The sequence below is a fragment of the Bos mutus genome, chromosome 21, assembly GCF_027580195.1.
Source record: "Bos mutus isolate GX-2022 chromosome 21, NWIPB_WYAK_1.1, whole genome shotgun sequence".
Taxonomy (NCBI): Eukaryota; Metazoa; Chordata; class Mammalia; order Artiodactyla; family Bovidae; genus Bos; species Bos mutus.
The window spans coordinates 16372956-16391450 of NC_091637.1; the positions used below are offsets into that span (position 1 = coordinate 16372956).

The 18495-nt window shown below is 44.4% G+C and overlaps 1 protein-coding gene across 3 annotated transcripts in view; it reads left to right on the forward strand.

Annotated features, from left to right (window-relative positions):
• Nucleotides 1–18495, forward strand: part of AGBL1 (AGBL carboxypeptidase 1) — a 926786-nt gene that overhangs the window by 121230 nt on the left and 787061 nt on the right. For all 3 annotated transcript variants that reach the window (XM_070358226.1, XM_070358228.1, XM_070358227.1), the window contains exon 6: nucleotides 10098–10135. In XM_070358226.1, the coding sequence (XP_070214327.1) occupies nucleotides 10098–10135 (38 nt within the window). The remainder of the gene's footprint in view (nucleotides 1–10097; nucleotides 10136–18495) is intronic.

Here is an 18495-nt window from a genome sequence, read left to right on the forward strand (position 1 = left end):
CTTACTATATGTAAGACCCAACCATCTATAGATAAGATAGTTTTACTTCCTCTTTTCCAATCAGCATTTCCCTCCTTTCTTCCTTCCCTTCTTATTAAATGCTCTGGCTAGAACTTCCAGTACAATGTTGAACAGAGGTGGTAAGAATGAATATTTTTTGTTGTTGTTGTTCTTCATTTTATTTATTTATTTATTTTTTAAATTTTATTTTATTTTTAAACTTTACATAATTGTATTAGTTTTGCCAAATATCAAAATGAATCCATCACAGGTATACATGTGCTCCCCATCCTGAACCCTCCTCCCTCCTCCCTCCCCATACCATCCCTCTGGGTCGTCCCAGTGCACTAGCCCCAAGCATCCAGTATTGTGCATTGAACCTGGACTGGCATCTCGTTTCATACATGATATTTTACATGTTTCAATGCCATTCTCCCAAATCTTCCCACCCTCTCCCTCTCTCACAGAGTCCATAAGACTGTTCCATACATCAGTGTCTCTTTTGCTGTCTCGTACACAGGGTTATTGTTATCATCTTTCTAAATTCCATATATATGCATTAGTATACTGTATTGGTGTTTTTCCTTCTGGCTTACTTCACTCTGTATAATAGGCTCCAGTTTCATCCACCTCATTAGAACTGATTCAAATGAATTCTTTTTAATGGCTGAGTAATACTCCATTGTGTATATGTACCACAGCTTTCTTATCCATTCATCTGCTGATGGACATCTAGGTTGCTTCCATGTCCTGGCTATTATAAACAGTGCTGTGATGAACATTGGGGTACACGTGTCTCTTTCCCTTCTGGTTTCCTCAGTGTGTATGCTCAGCAATGGGATTGCTGGATCATAAGGCAGTTCTATTTCCAGTTTTTTAAGGAATCTCCACACTGTTCTCCATAGTGGCTGTACTAGTTTGCATTCCCACCAACAGTGTAAGAGGGTTCCCTTTTCTCCACACCCTCTCCAACATTTATCATTTGTAGACTTTTGGATCACAGCCATTCTGACTGGTGTGAAATGGTACCTCATAGTGGTCTTGATTTGCATTTCTCTGATAATGAGTGATGTTGAGCATCTTTTCATGTGTTTGTTAGCCATCTGTATGTCTTCTTTGGAGAAATGTCTATTTAGTTCTTTGGCCCATTTTTTGATTGGGTCATTTATTTTTCTGGAGTTGAGCTGTAGGAGTTGCTTGTATATTTTTGAGATTAGTTGTTTGTCAGTTGCTTCATTTGCTATTATTTTCTCCCATTCTGAAGATCTTAACCTTGTTCCGGATCAGAGAAGGAAAGCGTCCAGTCTTGTTTCTCCATGAAGTATCATGTTAACTATGGTTTTAAGGGATCACTTTGTCAGAGACAAGGAGATCCGTTTATCAGATATTAGTAAGTTATCTTCTATTCCTAGTGTGTTGAGCATTTTTATCATGAAAGTGTAATGAATTTTATCAAATGGTCTTCCTGTGTCTATTAAAACGATAATATGATTTTTGTATTGTATTTTGTTATTATGATGGATTAATTGGTTGATTTTCAGAGGTTCAACCAACCCTGCATTCCTGCAAGTGGGTCAAGAGAAATCCCACTTGACCATTGTCTATAATCCCTTTTAGTCATTGCTGTATTTGGTTTGCTCCGCAAAGTTCTCTACTGGTTTTTACTTTGGCTTCCTTAGAGTCCTTTTTTCTTTTGGAAAATAGAGCAGCCAGAAAAATCTTAAAATATGTTATATCATTGCTCAAAATTCTCTGGTGAATTCCTCACTTGGAATGTAGGTGAAGCCTCTCAGTGCACACCAGGCCCTCTGTTCCTCCTTACCCCAGCTCCTACTCTTCTTCCCCCATCCATTTTGGCCCCAGCAGCCCAGTCCAGCTTTCTGTTCCTTGAACAGATCAGGCCTCTTGTCATTATAGAGGGTCTGGGCATGCTTCCTTCTGATATGCATAGGACAGCTTCCATCCCTACTTTGTTCAGAGGTTGTCTTCCCCATGAAGCCTACACTAGCCAAACTTTAAAACTTTGCAAACTGGCCCTGTGCATCTGATCCCTTTACTCTATTTTTAATTTTTTTTTCTCCATGGCACTGATCACAATTGAGAATACTAATTTAATATATTCTTAAAAAATAATTATTGTCTATTAATTATTTCCTTAACCTTATCCCTTTGGAGTGTAAGAATCTTTGCTTTATCAGTTTATCTCAGCACACAGTAAGTGCTCAATAAATATTTGTTGGCTGAATGGACAGTGTAAATAAAGCTCCTAGACCAGTGCCTGATTTTTGGAAAAGGTTAAGTGAATATTTTATGGTGTTCTGTAATCAAGTACTATTAAATGGTGGGGGTAGAATATGAATCTAGTGGTAAAGAACCCATCTGCCAACACAGGAGACATAAGAGATGTGGGTTCGGTCCCTGGGTCAAGATGATCCCCTGGAGGGCATGGCAACCCACTCCAGTATTCTCGCCTGGAGAATCCCATGGACAGAGGAGCCTGGCAGGCTATAATCCATGAGGTATCAATGAATCAGACAAGAGTGAAGCAACTGAGCATACAGTCACATACACTGAATAAGGCAAAACAAACTGTTTTCTGTTTTTTGGAGTTTGCAGACTGGAAGGGGAGAGAGACATTAGTAAAATCACCATGAAAGGAGTGAAAAATTACAAACTGAATTGAGAAATTTAAAAGGGGGGAGGGGTGAAGGATGAATATACCAATAGAGGACCTGGACCTAGGCTGCTGCTGCTGCTGCTGGGTCACTTCAGTCGTGTCTGACTCTGTGCGACCCCAGAGACGGCAGCCCACCAGGCTCCCCCGTCCCTGGGATTCTCCAGGCAAGAACACTGGAGTGGGTTGCCATTTCCTTCACCAATGCATGAAAGTGAAAAGTGAAAGTGAAGTCGCTCCGTCGTGTCCAACCCTCAGCGACCCCATGGACTGCAGCCCACCAGGCTCCTCCATCCATGGGATTTTCCAGGCAAGAGTACTGGAGTGTGGTGCCATTGCCTTCTCCGAGACCTAGGCTAGGGGTCCTGAAAGTCTTTCCTGTGGGAGTGACACCTTACATGGGATGTGAAGAAGGAGGGGAAGGCCATGGCATTTTAGGCTGTGTCATTGGCAAGGACGGAAGACAAGTTACAGGACATGTTTCAAAGCCTGGCAAAAGGTCAGTGGGGCAGAATTATAGAGCATGAGAGGCTGGGCTGGGGCTGGGCTGGAGTGGGTGGCAGCTCCCAGGCTTGGTGGCGTCTCCAGGAGCGTGTTTCAGACTTGGGTGTTTTTCCAAAAGAGAAAGTAGTTGTGGGAGTTGCAATGTGAGGGCTTTCTAATCAGATGATCTTGATAAAACATCATTTTAGTTGCAGCCTGAAGACCAGTTTGAAGGGGATCTGGAGTAGATATTTCCTGGGAGATTTCCTGGACAGAGAAGCTTGGTGGGCTACAGTTCCTGGGGTTGCAAACAGTTGGTCGTGATTGAACACACACACATGTTAGAGTTGATATGGTTAGATTCATTCTGGGGTTATCACAGTAGCTAGGTGAGAGATATTTGTGTGATTTAATTTCTTCCATTTACTCATGCACAACTCTATTTTCTGATATATCTAACATGATTCTGCAGTTTATATACATTTATTATACAGAAAATAAAATGTAAATTTCAACCAAGGACCAATGACTAGAAATTACATTTTTCCATGAAGTACCAGACCCCATGTGCTTGGACTAGGGTTGAAACAACAGAGGAATGGGAAAATTAAGAGCATTCTAGAAGCTAAAATGGGGGAGTGTGAGTGCATGGGGTGATCTGGATGATAAGGGCACACAGACAGAAGGATGGATGCTCAGTTTCTGAGATAGCAGTAGTTCTATTCTGTGGGAAGAGGAAGACCAGGGAGGGTCATGTCTTGGCTAGGAGAATATCAGGATCCTAGTATCTAAATAGCAAAGATTGCAAGAAGCGTTGGGTGGTGTATAGACTGTAATGTAGGCCCCCCCCCCCGCCCCTTAACCTCCGTCTCCTGGTGTTTATGCATTTGAGTAATCCCCTCCCCTTGAGGGGGTTCCCAGGTGATGCTAGTGGTAAAGAATCTGCCTGCCAATGTAGGAAGTGCAAGAGATGTGGGTTGGATCCCTGAATTGGGATGATCCCCTGGAGAAGGAAATGGCAGCCCACTCCAGTGTTCTTGACTGGAAAATTCCATGGACAGAGGATGCTGGCAGGCTATAGCCCATGGGACTGTGGAGAATCAGACAGGACTGAGTGACTGAGCACAGCTCCCCTTGAGAATGGGTAAGATCCAAGGCTTTCTTCTAGACAATAGGATATGGCCACAGTGAGAGTGTGTTACCCCCATGATTGCATTGTGTTCTAGAAGACTGTATCTTGTTTACATACAGCCTATCAAAATTTCATGATTGATGGTTAGTAGACAGGTCCTATGTAGCGTCTAGGAGCTGAGATTCGTCTTCAGCTGACTAATAGCAAAGACACCAGAGTCCTTAGCCTCACTGTTGCAAGGAAATGGATTCTGTCCATGATCTGTTGGAGCTAGGAAGCAGACCCTTCCGCAGCTGAGCTTTCAGATGACAAGGATGCATTTCTGGCTGACACCTTGGTTGCAGCTTTGAAAGACCATAAACAGAGGATCTGGTAAGCCATGGAGTTCCTGCCCCAGAAAAACTGTGAGATAGAAAGTGTTGTTTTAAGCTGCTAAGTTTGTGGTAATTTTTCACATAGACATAGATAACTAATATAGATCACGATCATTATATCTAGACCTTTGGAATTTCAGAATACTTGACCTCCCTGAAATAGTTTGGCTATTTTATTTTTCTCCAAGAGGGAGAAACCCATTTTCCCCCAGGGGCCTCTCCTGACGAGCATGTGACAATCCTGCCAGCTCACCATCTGCGAACACGTATAGAGAGATGAATCCTCACTTCCTTGCTTGGTAGTGGTTCTATTAGAGATACATACAAGTTCATGGTATGTTCCAGGGACTGTGGTAGATTTTAATTTAATTTTTCCTTGATTTCCTTCTTCACACCACTGTTATCAGTTAGACCCGATTAAATCTACTTCACTGGTGAGGCTGCTGTGAGATTTGGGGTGATCCAGTAAACCCCAGAACACAAGACTGCTTCAAACCCCAGCCTTCTAATTCCTAATTCAATGACTTTTCCTTTTCCTATTTGGAACCAGTCTGTTGTTCCATGTCCAACAGAATAGTGGCATCTCAAAAATGGTTATAGAACCAGGGAAACTATCAGAACCATGGGTGCTGAATGTCCATGTCCAGCAGGGGGCAGTCTAGAACACCAATTCATTCATTCAATGCTGTGGGCTTATTTCTTAGCCTGGAAGTAACTCACTTTCACTCATTTTCTTACTTGTTTAAACTTTAGCCGCTTGCATTTTTGCTTTTTTGTTGGTTTAACCATTGGTTGGCAAAATAGTTGGTGTTACGTTCTTAGTGTAACACCAGGGGGTCAGGAGGGAAGCAGAGTGCAGTGTTCAGACAGTGGACCAGTCTTCCAGACATTTATCCACCAGACAGAGTGAACGTTCAGAGGCTTTCGGTGACATTCACATGAATGCCTGATCTCAGCACCATGTGGGGGATCAAACACTTTCTGTTTGCTCATTAGTTCATTAGCTGATTCCAGTCGTTTGCTCTTGTTTAGATCTCATATGGATCCTATACCTTAACCTGCATCTTTACAAGCTTAATTTTTTTTAGAGGAAATTACTTATATTATCTTCCCAGTAGGCACACAATGTGTGTATGGGCCTTGAAATAAGGTTTCCCAGATCACTGCTAGGCTTTGCTGCATGAGATATCTCTGATATATTTTATTCCATTTCAATTTATTCATTTTCATTAATGAAGCTAGTTAACTGCTGAACTGATTTTACAGCTCCTATTGGGTCACAACCTACAGCTTCCCTGGTGGCTCAGATGGTAAAGAATCTGCCTGAAATGTGGCAGAAACCCAGGTTTGATCCCTGGGTCAGGAAGATCCCTTGGAGAAAGGAATGGCTATCCATTCCAGTGTTCTTGCCTGGAGAATTCCATTGACAGAGAAGCCTGATGGGCTACAGTCCATGGAATATCAAAGAGTCAGAAATGACTGGGCGACTAAAAGCAACAAACAGTTGGGTCACAACATACAGTTTGAAAAACGCTGTGCCTGGAAAATCTTGCGACTTAGTTTTAAACTGAACCCCCTCTATTTCTTTCCCCTTGACTGTGCATTATCTGAGTTTCTTAGGGGTTTCCTTCCCTCTAGTTCAGATGCCTCCCTGGACCAGTTCTCTATTCAGCTCCTGATTGAATTTCTTCACAGATATCCCCCGTTTCTGTGGCTACAACTGGTGTTGCTACTGTAGTGATTCATAAATATACACCCCAACTCTGGATGTCCTCCAGAATCCTCAATCTGTGTTTCTAGTAGCGTTTTGAATAGTTCTGTGTAGCTTTGTCCCCATCATCTCGAGCTCAGCAAGTCCCAAATCAAACTCAACATCTTCTCTAAACACCTCAATTTCCCTCCTTCCAGGGTTAATTGGTCTCCCAATTACCTTGGCTAAAAATTCCAGGCTCTCATTGACTCTTCCCTTTCCTTTGCCCTTTATCATTGGCCTGTTTACCGTCAAATCTTATTGATTCTGTTCCTGGTGAATTTGAGGTTCTTACTTTATAAGAAGTTTGGAGACAAAGTGATAGGTAAAAGTGGATTTATTTAGAGAGAAACATACTCTACAGATAGAGTGTGGAGTCTCACAGAAGGCGCGCGAGAGAGGCCTTGAAATACGCTGTGGTTAGTTTTTATGAGCTGGGTAGTTTCATAGGCTGGCCTTCCCTGGGTTGAGAAGATCCTCTGGAGGAGGTCATGGCAACCCACGCCAGTATTCTTGCCTGGGAAATCCCATGGACAAAGGAGCCTGGCGGGCTGCAGTTCAAGGGGTTGTATGAGTCAGACACGACTTAGCGACTTAACAACAACAATAAATTTCACAGGGCAGGGAGGAGTGAGATTTCTAGAAATTGGACCACCGCCAACTTTTCGCCTTTTATGGCCTCAGAGCTGTCTTGGTGGGTGTGACCCTTAGCTTACGCTAATATAGCACACTGAGCGCCTAATGAGGCTCCAAATCTGTCGGAAGTCGAGTCCCCTGCCACCTTGCATCTATGGTTCTAACCAGTCTTTGTCCTGTCTTGTGGCTACACCATTCCTTTAAAAGTTCACTCTGCCCGCTTTCCTCCTGTTTCAATTCTTTGCTCAAATTCTTCCTCTTGCTTTTCCATCCTTGACACCATACCCTCTTGATCAAAGAAATGGAATGGCTTCTTATTATCTATGAAACTGTATCTAAACTTATACTGGATTTTTGGTCTCCAACCTGATGTGCATCGTTGCTCTAAATGTGCCCTTTGCTGTATCACAGATTGCTCCCCCAATTAGAAGGACAAAGTATTTGTGAAGAAAGAAATATTTTCTGGTTCCTCAGGAATCAATCTCCCATCTTTGACTAATACGACACTTACCATGTGTTTTCTGCTGTATCCGTCACTGTTTGGATTAATGTTTATTTATTGTGTTATCACACTACTGGCTTCCCTGGTGGCTCAGATGGTAAAGAATCTGCCTTCAACGCAGGAGACCCAGGTTCAATCGCTGGATCGGGAAGATCCCCTGAAGAAGGAAATGGCAACCACTCCAGTATTCTTGCCTGGAGAATCCCATGGACAGAGGAGTCTGGCAGGCTATAGTTTGTGGGAGTTGCATAGAGTTGAACATGACTGAGCAATTAACACTTTCACTTTTCAATGGAGCAGTACCCGATAGTGAATCCCCCCAAAAAACATGCCATGCAAATCAAAAATGCAGGGTTGCCCCAAGATCTGGTCATGATCTAAGACTAGGCTAGATATTTTGCTTGGGATGCCCCCATTCTTTCTTTTCCTGTTTCTACAGTTTCCTTTCCCATTACCATAAAACCCGAGGCAGCAAGCCGCATGGCAGAGCAGTTCCCTGGGTCCCCCGCTCTCCACCGGGCGCCCCTTCCCAATAATGCCTTTTGTTTTGTGGGTACATGTGTCTCCTAGGACAATTCATTTCCAAATGTTAGGTAAGAAGTTGTTCCCCTTCCTGCAACACCACTATGTAGAGTTAGAAAGAGGGTGACTGAGGAAGCTGAAAGTTGATCCGAGGAAACTGCGGTTAGGAAGGAGACGTGATGTAGTCCGTTGGTGAAAACTAGCCTTGCTTTCTTTACAAGTGTCTTGAAGCTGGGTGGGTCTCACTGGGCTGGGGTCATCCCAACCATGGATTTGTGCCTTTGAGCATCGGACCACTGCTTTACAGGATTCTCTCACAGGTTATGGGGAGCAATCATGTTTCAAGCACCTAATTTCTATTTTAGTTTAGTTTACTTTTGTTCATTCCTTTGTTGTTATTTTTCACTGTCGGCTCTATTGCTCAATGTGAAAGTGTTAGTTGCTCAGTCATGTGCGACTCTTTGTGACCCCACAGACTGTAGCTTCTGTCCATGAAATTCTCCAGGCGAGAATACTGAAGTGGGTAGCCATTCCCTTCTCCAGGGGATCTTCCTGACCCAGGGATTGAACCTGGGTCTCCTGCATTGCAGGCAGATTCTTTACCATCTGAGCCACCAGGGAAATAGTACATAATATATTGCAAAGAGACTTGTTCTTTATCAACTATGCAGAGATTGGGGCAAAGCAAGTGCAAGATAAGCTCTGAAGACCAGTGGATGTAGGAAGCAAAAATGGGAAGAGAGATTTCTGAGTTTGGGGTTTCAGTTCCGCTCCTATGTCTAGGAAATCTTGGAATAGTGATATATTTTCTTTGGCCTGTTCCCCCAGTTCTCAGAAGGGTGCTGGGAATATATCACTGTTTTTTTTTTTTGTTGTTGTTGTTATTCAGTTGCTAAGTCGTGTCCGACTCTTTGTGACCCCATGGACCATAGCATCCTGGGCTCTCCTGTCCTTCACTATCTCCTGGGGTTTGCTCAAACTCATGTCCACTGAGTTGGCGATGCCATCCAACCATCTCACCCTCTGTCATGCCCTTCTCCTTCTGCCCTCAATATTTCCCAGCATCAGGGTCTTTTTCAATGAGTTGGCTTTTCGCATCAGGTGGCCAAAGAATTAGAGCTTTAGCTTCAGCATCAGTCCATCCAATGGTTATTCAGGCTTAATTTCATTTAGGATTGACTAGTTTGATCTCCTTGCTGTCCAAGGGACTCTCAAGTGTCTTTTCCAGCCTCACAGTTTGAAAGCATTACTGTTGAATAGGCTTTAAGGATAACTTAGTAGGGCTGTGCAGAACACTTTTTAAAAAAAAGCAAACCCACTCTCCCTCCCAGAATCACACCACAGAGTCCCCAGTGCCATGGTTTCCTTCTGCCATATGAGTGGGTCTTCGTATGACCTTCCCAGGCACAGGGAGCAGACGGAAGTCACTAAGCCTTGGGCCAAAGGCATTTTCATCCTCTGTGCCTCCTCTCGCTGTTACAAAGGCTGTCAAATTCCTTTATGGAAGAAAACAATGAATTTGGAAGAAAAATGCAATATAGCCATTTTCTACCCTAAGGAACCAGCTTCATTTTCTAGTGTGTGAGTGTTTTCGAGTGTGTCTCCTGGGCCCTGAGTATTTCAAGAAGTTTGCGGTGAATTGCTGTACTCACCCAGCCTCCAAGGCTCACCCCTCCCAACTCGTTCCACAGAGTCCCCGGGGTTTCCAGGTATAAATCAAGGGCCTGTGAGAGCTCTGGCTGGAAGGAGCGGGGTGTGAGGAAGCTGGTGGGAGCGGGGATGGGGAGAGACTCCCAGCAGCAGAAGGGACTCTTGATACCCATTTGCAAGACAGACGCTTCACTCAGCACGATTTCTACATTCCTGGCCCTTTAATGGTCAGCAGCAGAATCCATGGAATGCCTGCTACCTGGTTACTAATGGGGCAGTTAGGTGGCAGCAATGAGCAGGCCGGCTGTGGGATCCCTGGGCTTAAAAAAGACCAGGGAACACTGATCTGACCACTCTTGTTTCTCTTTCCCCAGGGCAGCCGCTGAAGTCCTGGCAGCACTGCTGAAATCCAGTAAGTGCCTCTTCTGGAGCATGGTGCTGTCTTTCCCCTCTGAGTTCAGTGAAAGATGCTCTTCTGTCTCCATGGTTCATTTTCAACCTGGAAGGCAATTGAGCCATTCCTGGCTCTTTGGGGCGAGAGGGAGGGTACAATGGCAGTTCCAAGGTCGGGGCTGCAAAGAGAGATGGATGTGGATGTGCCCGTACATAATACTGCCGGCACAAGCCACTCTAACGGGAGCCTGGTGTCTACTGCAGACCCGAGGAACTCTCCAGCTCCTTCTACTGGGACCAGCAGCCCTTAAGAACTGTTGGAATAAACTGAAGTTTCCAGTTGGATTGTCCTACGTATGAAAAGTTTATGAGAGCGAGTGGGAAGCCTGACTCTTCCCTTTGATTCACAACTCAGCTTGTGACTATATTCTTAGGCAGATGGGGTGTTGTAATAGCTTGGCCAGTATAGATACTGATAACAAGTTTATATTAAAAAGTTGGCTCCTTTCTCGGTTACTTGAGTGATTGCAAAAGCATAGCTCTGGGGGTCTGAATAATTTGAGTTTTTTTTTTTCTTTTTTTTTTTTGCCTCGTAGCCCTGGTCTAATTACACTGGGAGTCAGTTTCATGTGAGCGATATAGTAGAAGGCACCATGCTCTTGGGAGGGAAGAAGTCTCAGCTTAATGTTTTTATTCCCCCCTCCCCCTTGCCTCTTGATCCATTGTAATTTGGCACCTTGGAAACCAGCTGCTTCAATTGTGATAGTTGTTTCTCTGTAGGAAGCCCGAGGCCTGTGGGTAATAGGTGAGTTTTAATAAAACCTATAAATAAATAAATAAAAAAAATCACCCCCCACCTGGCCACCACACATCTGTCTCAGCTCCAAGTGCAGAGAAAGAGTCGTATCACATAATGCTTCCCTTTGTAGACTGAAAAAGTAGTTGAATCTTGGATTCATTTGGTTTATTGGAACTTGATACAGTGTTCAGGTCTATCCACAGGTGCCTGACCTGAAGGGAGAGGGGAGGTGCTTAGAGCAGGTGAGGGAGTGAAGAGTGAGCGGTTAGACAGCCCTCCAGGCGGGAGGCGATGAGAAAGTGTTACCTGCGGGCTATGGGGATATTGCAGAGAAGAAGCCAATTCTATCTCCATATTGGAATATGTTTCTTTGACTTGCTTTTTGTTGTTTTTGTTATTACATAGTTGTTCGGCCACTCAGTCGTGTCCGATTCTTTGTGACCCCAGGGACTGCAGCATGCCAGGCTTCTCTGTCCTTCACCATCTCCTGGAGTTTGCTCAAACTCATGTCCATTGAGTCAGTGATGTCATCCAACCATCTCATCCTCTGTCGCCCCCTTCTCCTCCTGCCCTCAATGTCTCCCAGCATCAGGGTCTTTTCCAGTGAATCGACTCTTCGCATCAGATGGCCAAAGTACTGCAACTTCAACTTCAGCATCAGTCCTTCCAGTGAAATTCAGGACTGATTCCCTTGAGAATGGACTGGTTTTATCTTATTACAGTGCAAGGGTCTCTCAAGAGTCTTCTCCAGCACAATTTGAAAGCCTCAGTTTTTCAGCACTCAGCCTTCTTTATGGTCCACCTCTCACATCTGTACATGATTATTGGAAAAATCATAGCTTTGACTATACAGACCTTTGTTGGCAAAGTGATGTCTCTACTTTCTAATATGCTGTCTAGATTTGTCATAGCTTTTCTTCCAAGGAGCAAGTGTCTCTTGATTTCACGGCTGCAGTCTCAGTCTGCAGTTGATTTTGAAGCCCAAGAAAATAAAATCTGCCACTGTATCCAGTGCAAATACTGACTGATTCAGATTTGGAGATTCAACACACTAGCCGAGCTTAGCAAATGGAGTGGGCTGTCCTAGGGGCTCAGTTTTAAGAGTTTCTAATGTCTACTCTCTCTCCAGAGCTCAGCTCAGCCATCATTCCCTCTGAAAACATTTTACCTAACTACCAAGACCAGGCTAGATAGATGTCCCTCCTCTACGCACACATAGGCTCTCTCAACTCAGCATTGATTGCACTGCATTGAATTTGCTGTTTGCCCACCTCTTCCAGCTGATTGCAAGCTTTTATGGCAAGGGTCATCTTTGCTGAATGTTGTTTTACTTGTATCAGCACAATATAAAGGCTAAAATAAATATTTGTGTGTGTGCACGTGTGTGTGTGTGTGCGTGCGTGCGTGCGTGCGCTCAGTTGCTCGGTTCGTGTCGGACTCTGCCACCTCAAGGACTGTAACCCACCAGGATCCTCTGTCCATGCGATTCTCCAGGCAAGAACACTGGAGTGGGTTGCCATGCTCTCCTCCAGGGGATCTTCCTGATCCATGGATCTTCACAACCCGTGTCACCTGCATCTGCTCCATTGGCTGGTGAATTCTTTACCACTGAGCTACCTGGGAGGCTCCAAGTATTTGTGTACCAAATGTTGAAATGAGTGAATGATTTCTGATATTCACATGTATAAAAATGGCAATACCATCCTCTACTGCCCTCTTTTACTGAATCCAACAACCAATGCATAGAACCAATGATCTTAGTTCTAATATCTGTTTAACTATAAAGATAGACTATCAGGGAAGTGATAGCCTGCCATCTTCTACATATAAAACAGGTTTGGTTTTTTTGTGCCCCGTTAGAAGGCTGTATAGGGCTATTTGCTAATTCTTTGGAGCTGTCCACATACATTTTGCCTGAATCTTACGTCCATCCTATCACAGTTGGATGAGAACTTCTCTAAAGTTCTTTCTGCCATTAATCAACCTTACTGTTTACCAGGTTTTCCAGCCTTGACACTCTTGGCATTTTGAACTGGATGATTCTGAGTTCTTGAGGCTTCTCCTGTGTATTTCAGAATGTTTGGCAGCATCCCTGGCCTCGACTCACCGGATGCCAGGAGCACTCCCAGTTGTAATGAACAAAACTGTCTTTACACAATGGTGATATCCCCTAGCATGTCAAAATTGCCTCCTTCTGAGAATTGCTGATGTATATATGACTATATAGGAGCCGGAGCTCGTTCAGGATTTCAAACGATCTCTCCTAAATACCTTCATTGGTATTTCATAGAAGTGCTTATTTTGTCTTGCATGGTGGTTTAGTTGCAACAGTCGTGTCCAACTCTTTGTGAGCCCATGGACTGTAGCCCGCCAGGCTCCTCTGTCCATGGGATTTCCCAGGCAAGAATACTGGAGTGGGCTACCATTCCCTTCTCCAGGGATCTTCCTGACCCGGGAATTGAACTCTGCATTTTCTGCAATGGCAGGTAGATTCTGTACTACCAGGGAAGGCCTTCCATTAGTGATCTTAAATTCCCCAGTGCTGGCATCATTCCTGTGGACTCAAATGAGGTAGGAATATGAATGGCAGAAAGTCGTGTTGAACATGCAGAAGTTACTTGGGAGGGAGCATGTTCTCGAGCTTTAGAGAATCTTAGCACAAGGAGGGCAGAAAGTTCTTCTACAAGTGCCAACTCCCATGTGTGGGTAGAAGGATTCTGAGATCACAGCTGAGCTCAGCAGGAAAGAGGACTGTGTTTTTATCTTTTTTTTAAAATTGAAGTATAGTTGATGTACAATATTATACAGATTGTAGGTGTACAATATACTGATTCACACTTTTTAGAGGTTATAGTCAATTTATAATTATTATAAAATATTGGCTATATTGCCTGTGTTGTACAATATGTCCTTGTAGCTTATTTTATACCTAATAGCTTTTGCCTCTTCCTCCTGTGCCCCTATGTTGCGCCTATCCACTTCCCTCTCCCCACTTTTAAGCGCTGGTTTGTTCTCTCTGTGAATCTGCGTCTTTGTTGTTATAGTCACTGGCCTGCTGTATTTGATTCTCCTATAAGTGATATCATATAGCATTTGTCTTTCTCTGACTTATTCACTTAGCATAGTGCCCCCGTGAAAGTGAAGTTGCTCAGTCGTGTCCGACCCTTTGTGACCCCATGGACTGCAGCCTGCCAGGCTCCTCTGTCCATGGGATTTTCCAGGCAACAATACTTGAGTGGGCTGCTATTTCCTTCTTCAGGGGATCTTCCCAACCCAGGGATCAAACCCAGGTCTCCTGCATTGTAGGCAGATGCTTTTACCATCTGAGCCACCAGGGAAGTCCCGTCTATAGATGATGTGGCAAATAGCAAAATTCCATTCCTTTTTAATGACTGCATAGTGTTCCATAATATGTGTATACAGTACTCATCTTTACCCATTTATCTGTTGATAGAGACGTAGGTTTCTTCCATACCTTAGCGATCACTTGTAAGTGATGCTGCTATGGACATTGCGATGTATGTATCTTTTGGAATTCGTTTTGTTTGTTTTTTTTCAGATATACCCCCAGGGGTTGAATTGGTAGGTCATATGGTAGTTCTATTTTTAGTTTCTGAGAAGCCTCCATACTGCTTTCCACTGTAGCTGCCACTTTACATTCCCACCACCAACGTAGGAAGGTTCAAGAGGGCTGAGTTTCAATGGCAAGGTCTTTCATGGATTTGGGCAGGAGCAGTTGCCATCTTTGTCCTGCCAGCCTAAGTGGTATGGTGTGGCATGTGAGGTCTGAGTGTGTGTGCTGCTGCTGCATTTAGGCTGGCTGGGGTACTGCAGGGGAGACGGTTGTCATGGAATTCTGCAGTTGTCTTCAAATGCCTTCTTGCATAGTTAAGATTTGACATGGAATGTCACTTTGGATCCCATATGAGACTGTTTCCACTGAACCTAAATGCAGGAAGCTAATTTCTGTCTAAAATTCAAATCCTCACTGTGTGACACTGATATCTAGAATATTTCCATGAACATTTATCTCTTGAAAGCACACTCTTTTTAGCTGGTGGTTATTCTGGCCTTTCTACTTATACCTATCAGTATAAAAGTTGTCCTTCTTAGTATATCTCTATAATTTCATCATGGGGCTTCCCTAGTGGCTCAGTGGTAAAGAATCCTCCTTTGCGACCATGGGGGTCGCAAAGAGTCAGACAGGACTTAGCGACTGAACAACAATAACAACATAATTGTGTCACAAAAGGAGAATATTGCCCAGTCAAAATAGAGCCCGAAGGACATATCTACTACATTGCGGACAGTGAACACAGGTGGGCTTGGGAATCTGAGGTCAAAAAGTTTTATCAGTAGTAGGTGATGGGAGGTAACCCCCACCAATAACAGAGTAGGGCTGGGGGATCTGGGAGCCTTGGAGCCACCCAGTGTAACAAAGAAAGGCAGAGAACACCAGTTTGCATTAGGACAGTTTCGTTATTTTATTTCGGCTCTTTTTTCCATCAAGTAGCTTCTGCATGAGAAGCCAAAGAAGAGCAGGTAGATGGTAGGCAGAGAGAAACGAACCAAAAGACAGCTCTCATCTCTTTCCCTTTCTAAGCAACAGCAGGCAAAATAAACTTGGAAGTTCTAGGTGTTTTCCCCAATACCTTCTGAAATTTAGAATCCTAATAATTAAGGTCATTGCTCATTCAAGGGTCCTTTTTGTGTGTACATGGAATCATCTAATCCAGAGTCTAATCCTTTATTCTATCAGCTTCCCTCCTTCTACCCACACATGTGCAAATGCTAAATCTTCCTGTAGTGAAAGTTTTACCCTTTTATGCTTTATCCTACACAAAAACATTTAGCTTTTTATCCACAAAACTTAATAAAGGTTTAATTAAGAAATAAGGCTTCTATGGCAGGCAATTATTTTCCTCCAGTAAATCAAAACAATGCATGGTCCTTTGCCCTATCCCTTTTAAAATTTTTATTAATTTATTGAAGTATAGTTGGCTTGCAATGTTGTGTTACTTTCTGCTGTACAGCAAGGTGTCTCACTTATGTGTATTCTTTTTTATATTATTTTCCATTATGGTTTATCTCAGAATATTGAATATAGTTCCCTGTGCTAAACAGGAGGACCTTGTTGTTCATCCAACATAGTTTGCTTCTCCTAAGCCCAGACTCTCCCATCTTCCCTCCTCTTTGGCAACTGCTCTGTTCTCTGTGTCCGTGTGTGTGTGTGTGTGTGTGTGTGTGTGTGTGCTCAGTCATGTCTGATTCTTTTGTGACCCCATGGACAGTAGCCTGCCAGGTTCCTCTGTCCGTGGGATTTTCCAGGAAGGAATATTGGAGTGGGCTGCTGTTTCCTTCTCCAGGGGATCTTCCCAACCCAGGGATCGAACCCGAGTCTCCTGGATTGGCAGGCAGATTCTTTACCACTGAGTCACCAGGGAAGCTTCCAGGTAGCATGTACCCTGACATCCTTCCATGAGCATTAGGTATAAATGGAGTTCAGAGAAGTGCAGGCCCTGGCAGGGATGCTTGGAATGAGCATGCGCTGTGGGATTCTTTCTGATCTGTACCAGCTCCAGTGGTGAATCTTCATGTGATGTCTTGGCAGTCACCTTGCTGCCCACAACAAGGAAACACTTGAAGCACTTTCTGTCTCAGGCCTTACATCTTATTTATTTATTTTAAACTTCTTAATGGGCCATGTAGCATGCAGGATCTTAGTTCCCCGACTGGGGATCGAACCCATGCCCTCTGCAGTAGAAGCGTGGAGTTTTAACCACTGGACCACCAGGGAGGTCCCAGGCCCTATGTCTTGATAAGAGGGTGATGGGTCTACTTCAGACCACCCTCCAGCTTCAGAGTTTTCATTTAGAGGAGTCTGGGAGTTTGCATAAGTGGGGGCAATGGAGGGTGTTTGAAATGGCAAAGTGAGTTAGTGGAGGGATGGCGAATGCAGGGGAGTTGGGGCAAGTCGGGCAGGAAGAGGGGTTCTCTGTGATCTCCCTAGAGAAGCCTGTCCAGCGGGATCCAGGGGACAGTGCATCCTGTTGCTAGGGGAAGGGGCCTTTTGGTGCCTCTCAGGCTCTCAGCGGTCTTCTCCTGTGGTCTGTCAAGCAGCTGTGCAGGGACCAGAGGCCGTGATGGTCAGAGAGATGCTCTGTGGCAAAATGTCAGAGAACTAGCCATGTAAGAAATGTCCCAACTGAGGCTTTTGTGGGAATTCTAGGAGCTCTTAGTTCTCAGTAGGGCATCAGTGTTTTAGGATGGTAGGCTTGGTAATTCCTTTGAACTTCTGACACACACCAGTAGCTGTGGGGCAGTATAGCCTTCTTGGGGTTCACATGTACAGTCTGGGTCACCATGGGGGCTGGAATCTGTCCTCCTGGCTTCTGGACAAGCCAGGTACCCCTGGGTTCTACTTGCTGCTGCTGCTGCTGCTAAGTCGCTTCAGTCATGTCCGACTCTGAGCCACCCCATAGACGGCAGCCCACCAGGCTCCCCCGTCCCTGGGATTCTCCAGGCAAGAACACTGGAGCGGGTTGCCATTTCCTTCTCCAATGGGTTCTACCTAGGGAGTGTTTTCCCTTTAGTTTCCAGGTGAGGGCCATGGAGTCAGACCATTAGAGCTGGAAAAGACTTTCTGGGTTGCTTAGTGCAGTGGTGTTCAATCTTTTTTTTTTTTTGAGTAGAGAGCTGAGAGCGCTCTCTGTCCATTTCCCAATGATTCTTGCCTTAAGGTGGCCTCTGAGACACATTCATGAAAATATAGGGCTCCCTGAGAACCTAGGATACTATTAATCTTTTCTAAAATTGAAATATATGTGACACTTAACATTGTATACATGTAACAGTGTTGATTTGCTACCACTGTATATTACGGTGGCCATTATAGCAATAATTTGCATGTCTGTCACATCACATAATTACCATTTCTTTTTAGTGGTTGGAATAATTAAGATGCAGTCTCTTAATGAATTGGATGATTATAATACAATTTGTTGTCTAGATCCCCCCCAAAAACTATTGGTTTTATTCACCCCCCTCCTCATTTGGGGGCTTCCCAGATGGTGCCTGTGGTAAAGAACCCACCTGCCAATGCAGGAGATGCAACAGACTCGGGTTCAATCCCTGGGTTGCAAAGATCCCCTGGAGGAGGGCATGGCAACCCGTTCCAGTATTGTTGTCTGGACAATCCCATGGACAGCGGAGCCTGGTGGGCTAGAGTCCATGGGGTTGAAAAGAGTCGGACATGACTGAAGCCACATGTGCATGCATACTTGTAAGAACCAACTATCTGCAATCAATGATTCCTGCATTTTTGCATATGAGTCTGTGTGTATGTGTTTCTGTGTATGTATGTATGTGTTTTTCCTGCAGGGTATGCCTCCATGGGGGCTGGGGTCCCTATTATAGCCCCCACACCTCTCACTGAGCTGGGCCCAGAGAAACTCTAGCACAGGGGTCCCCAACCTCTGGGATCTAACGCTTGATGACCTGAGGTGCAGCTGACATAATAATACTAGAAATAAGATTCGCAATAAATGTAGCGCACTTGGATCATCCAGAAACCATCCCCC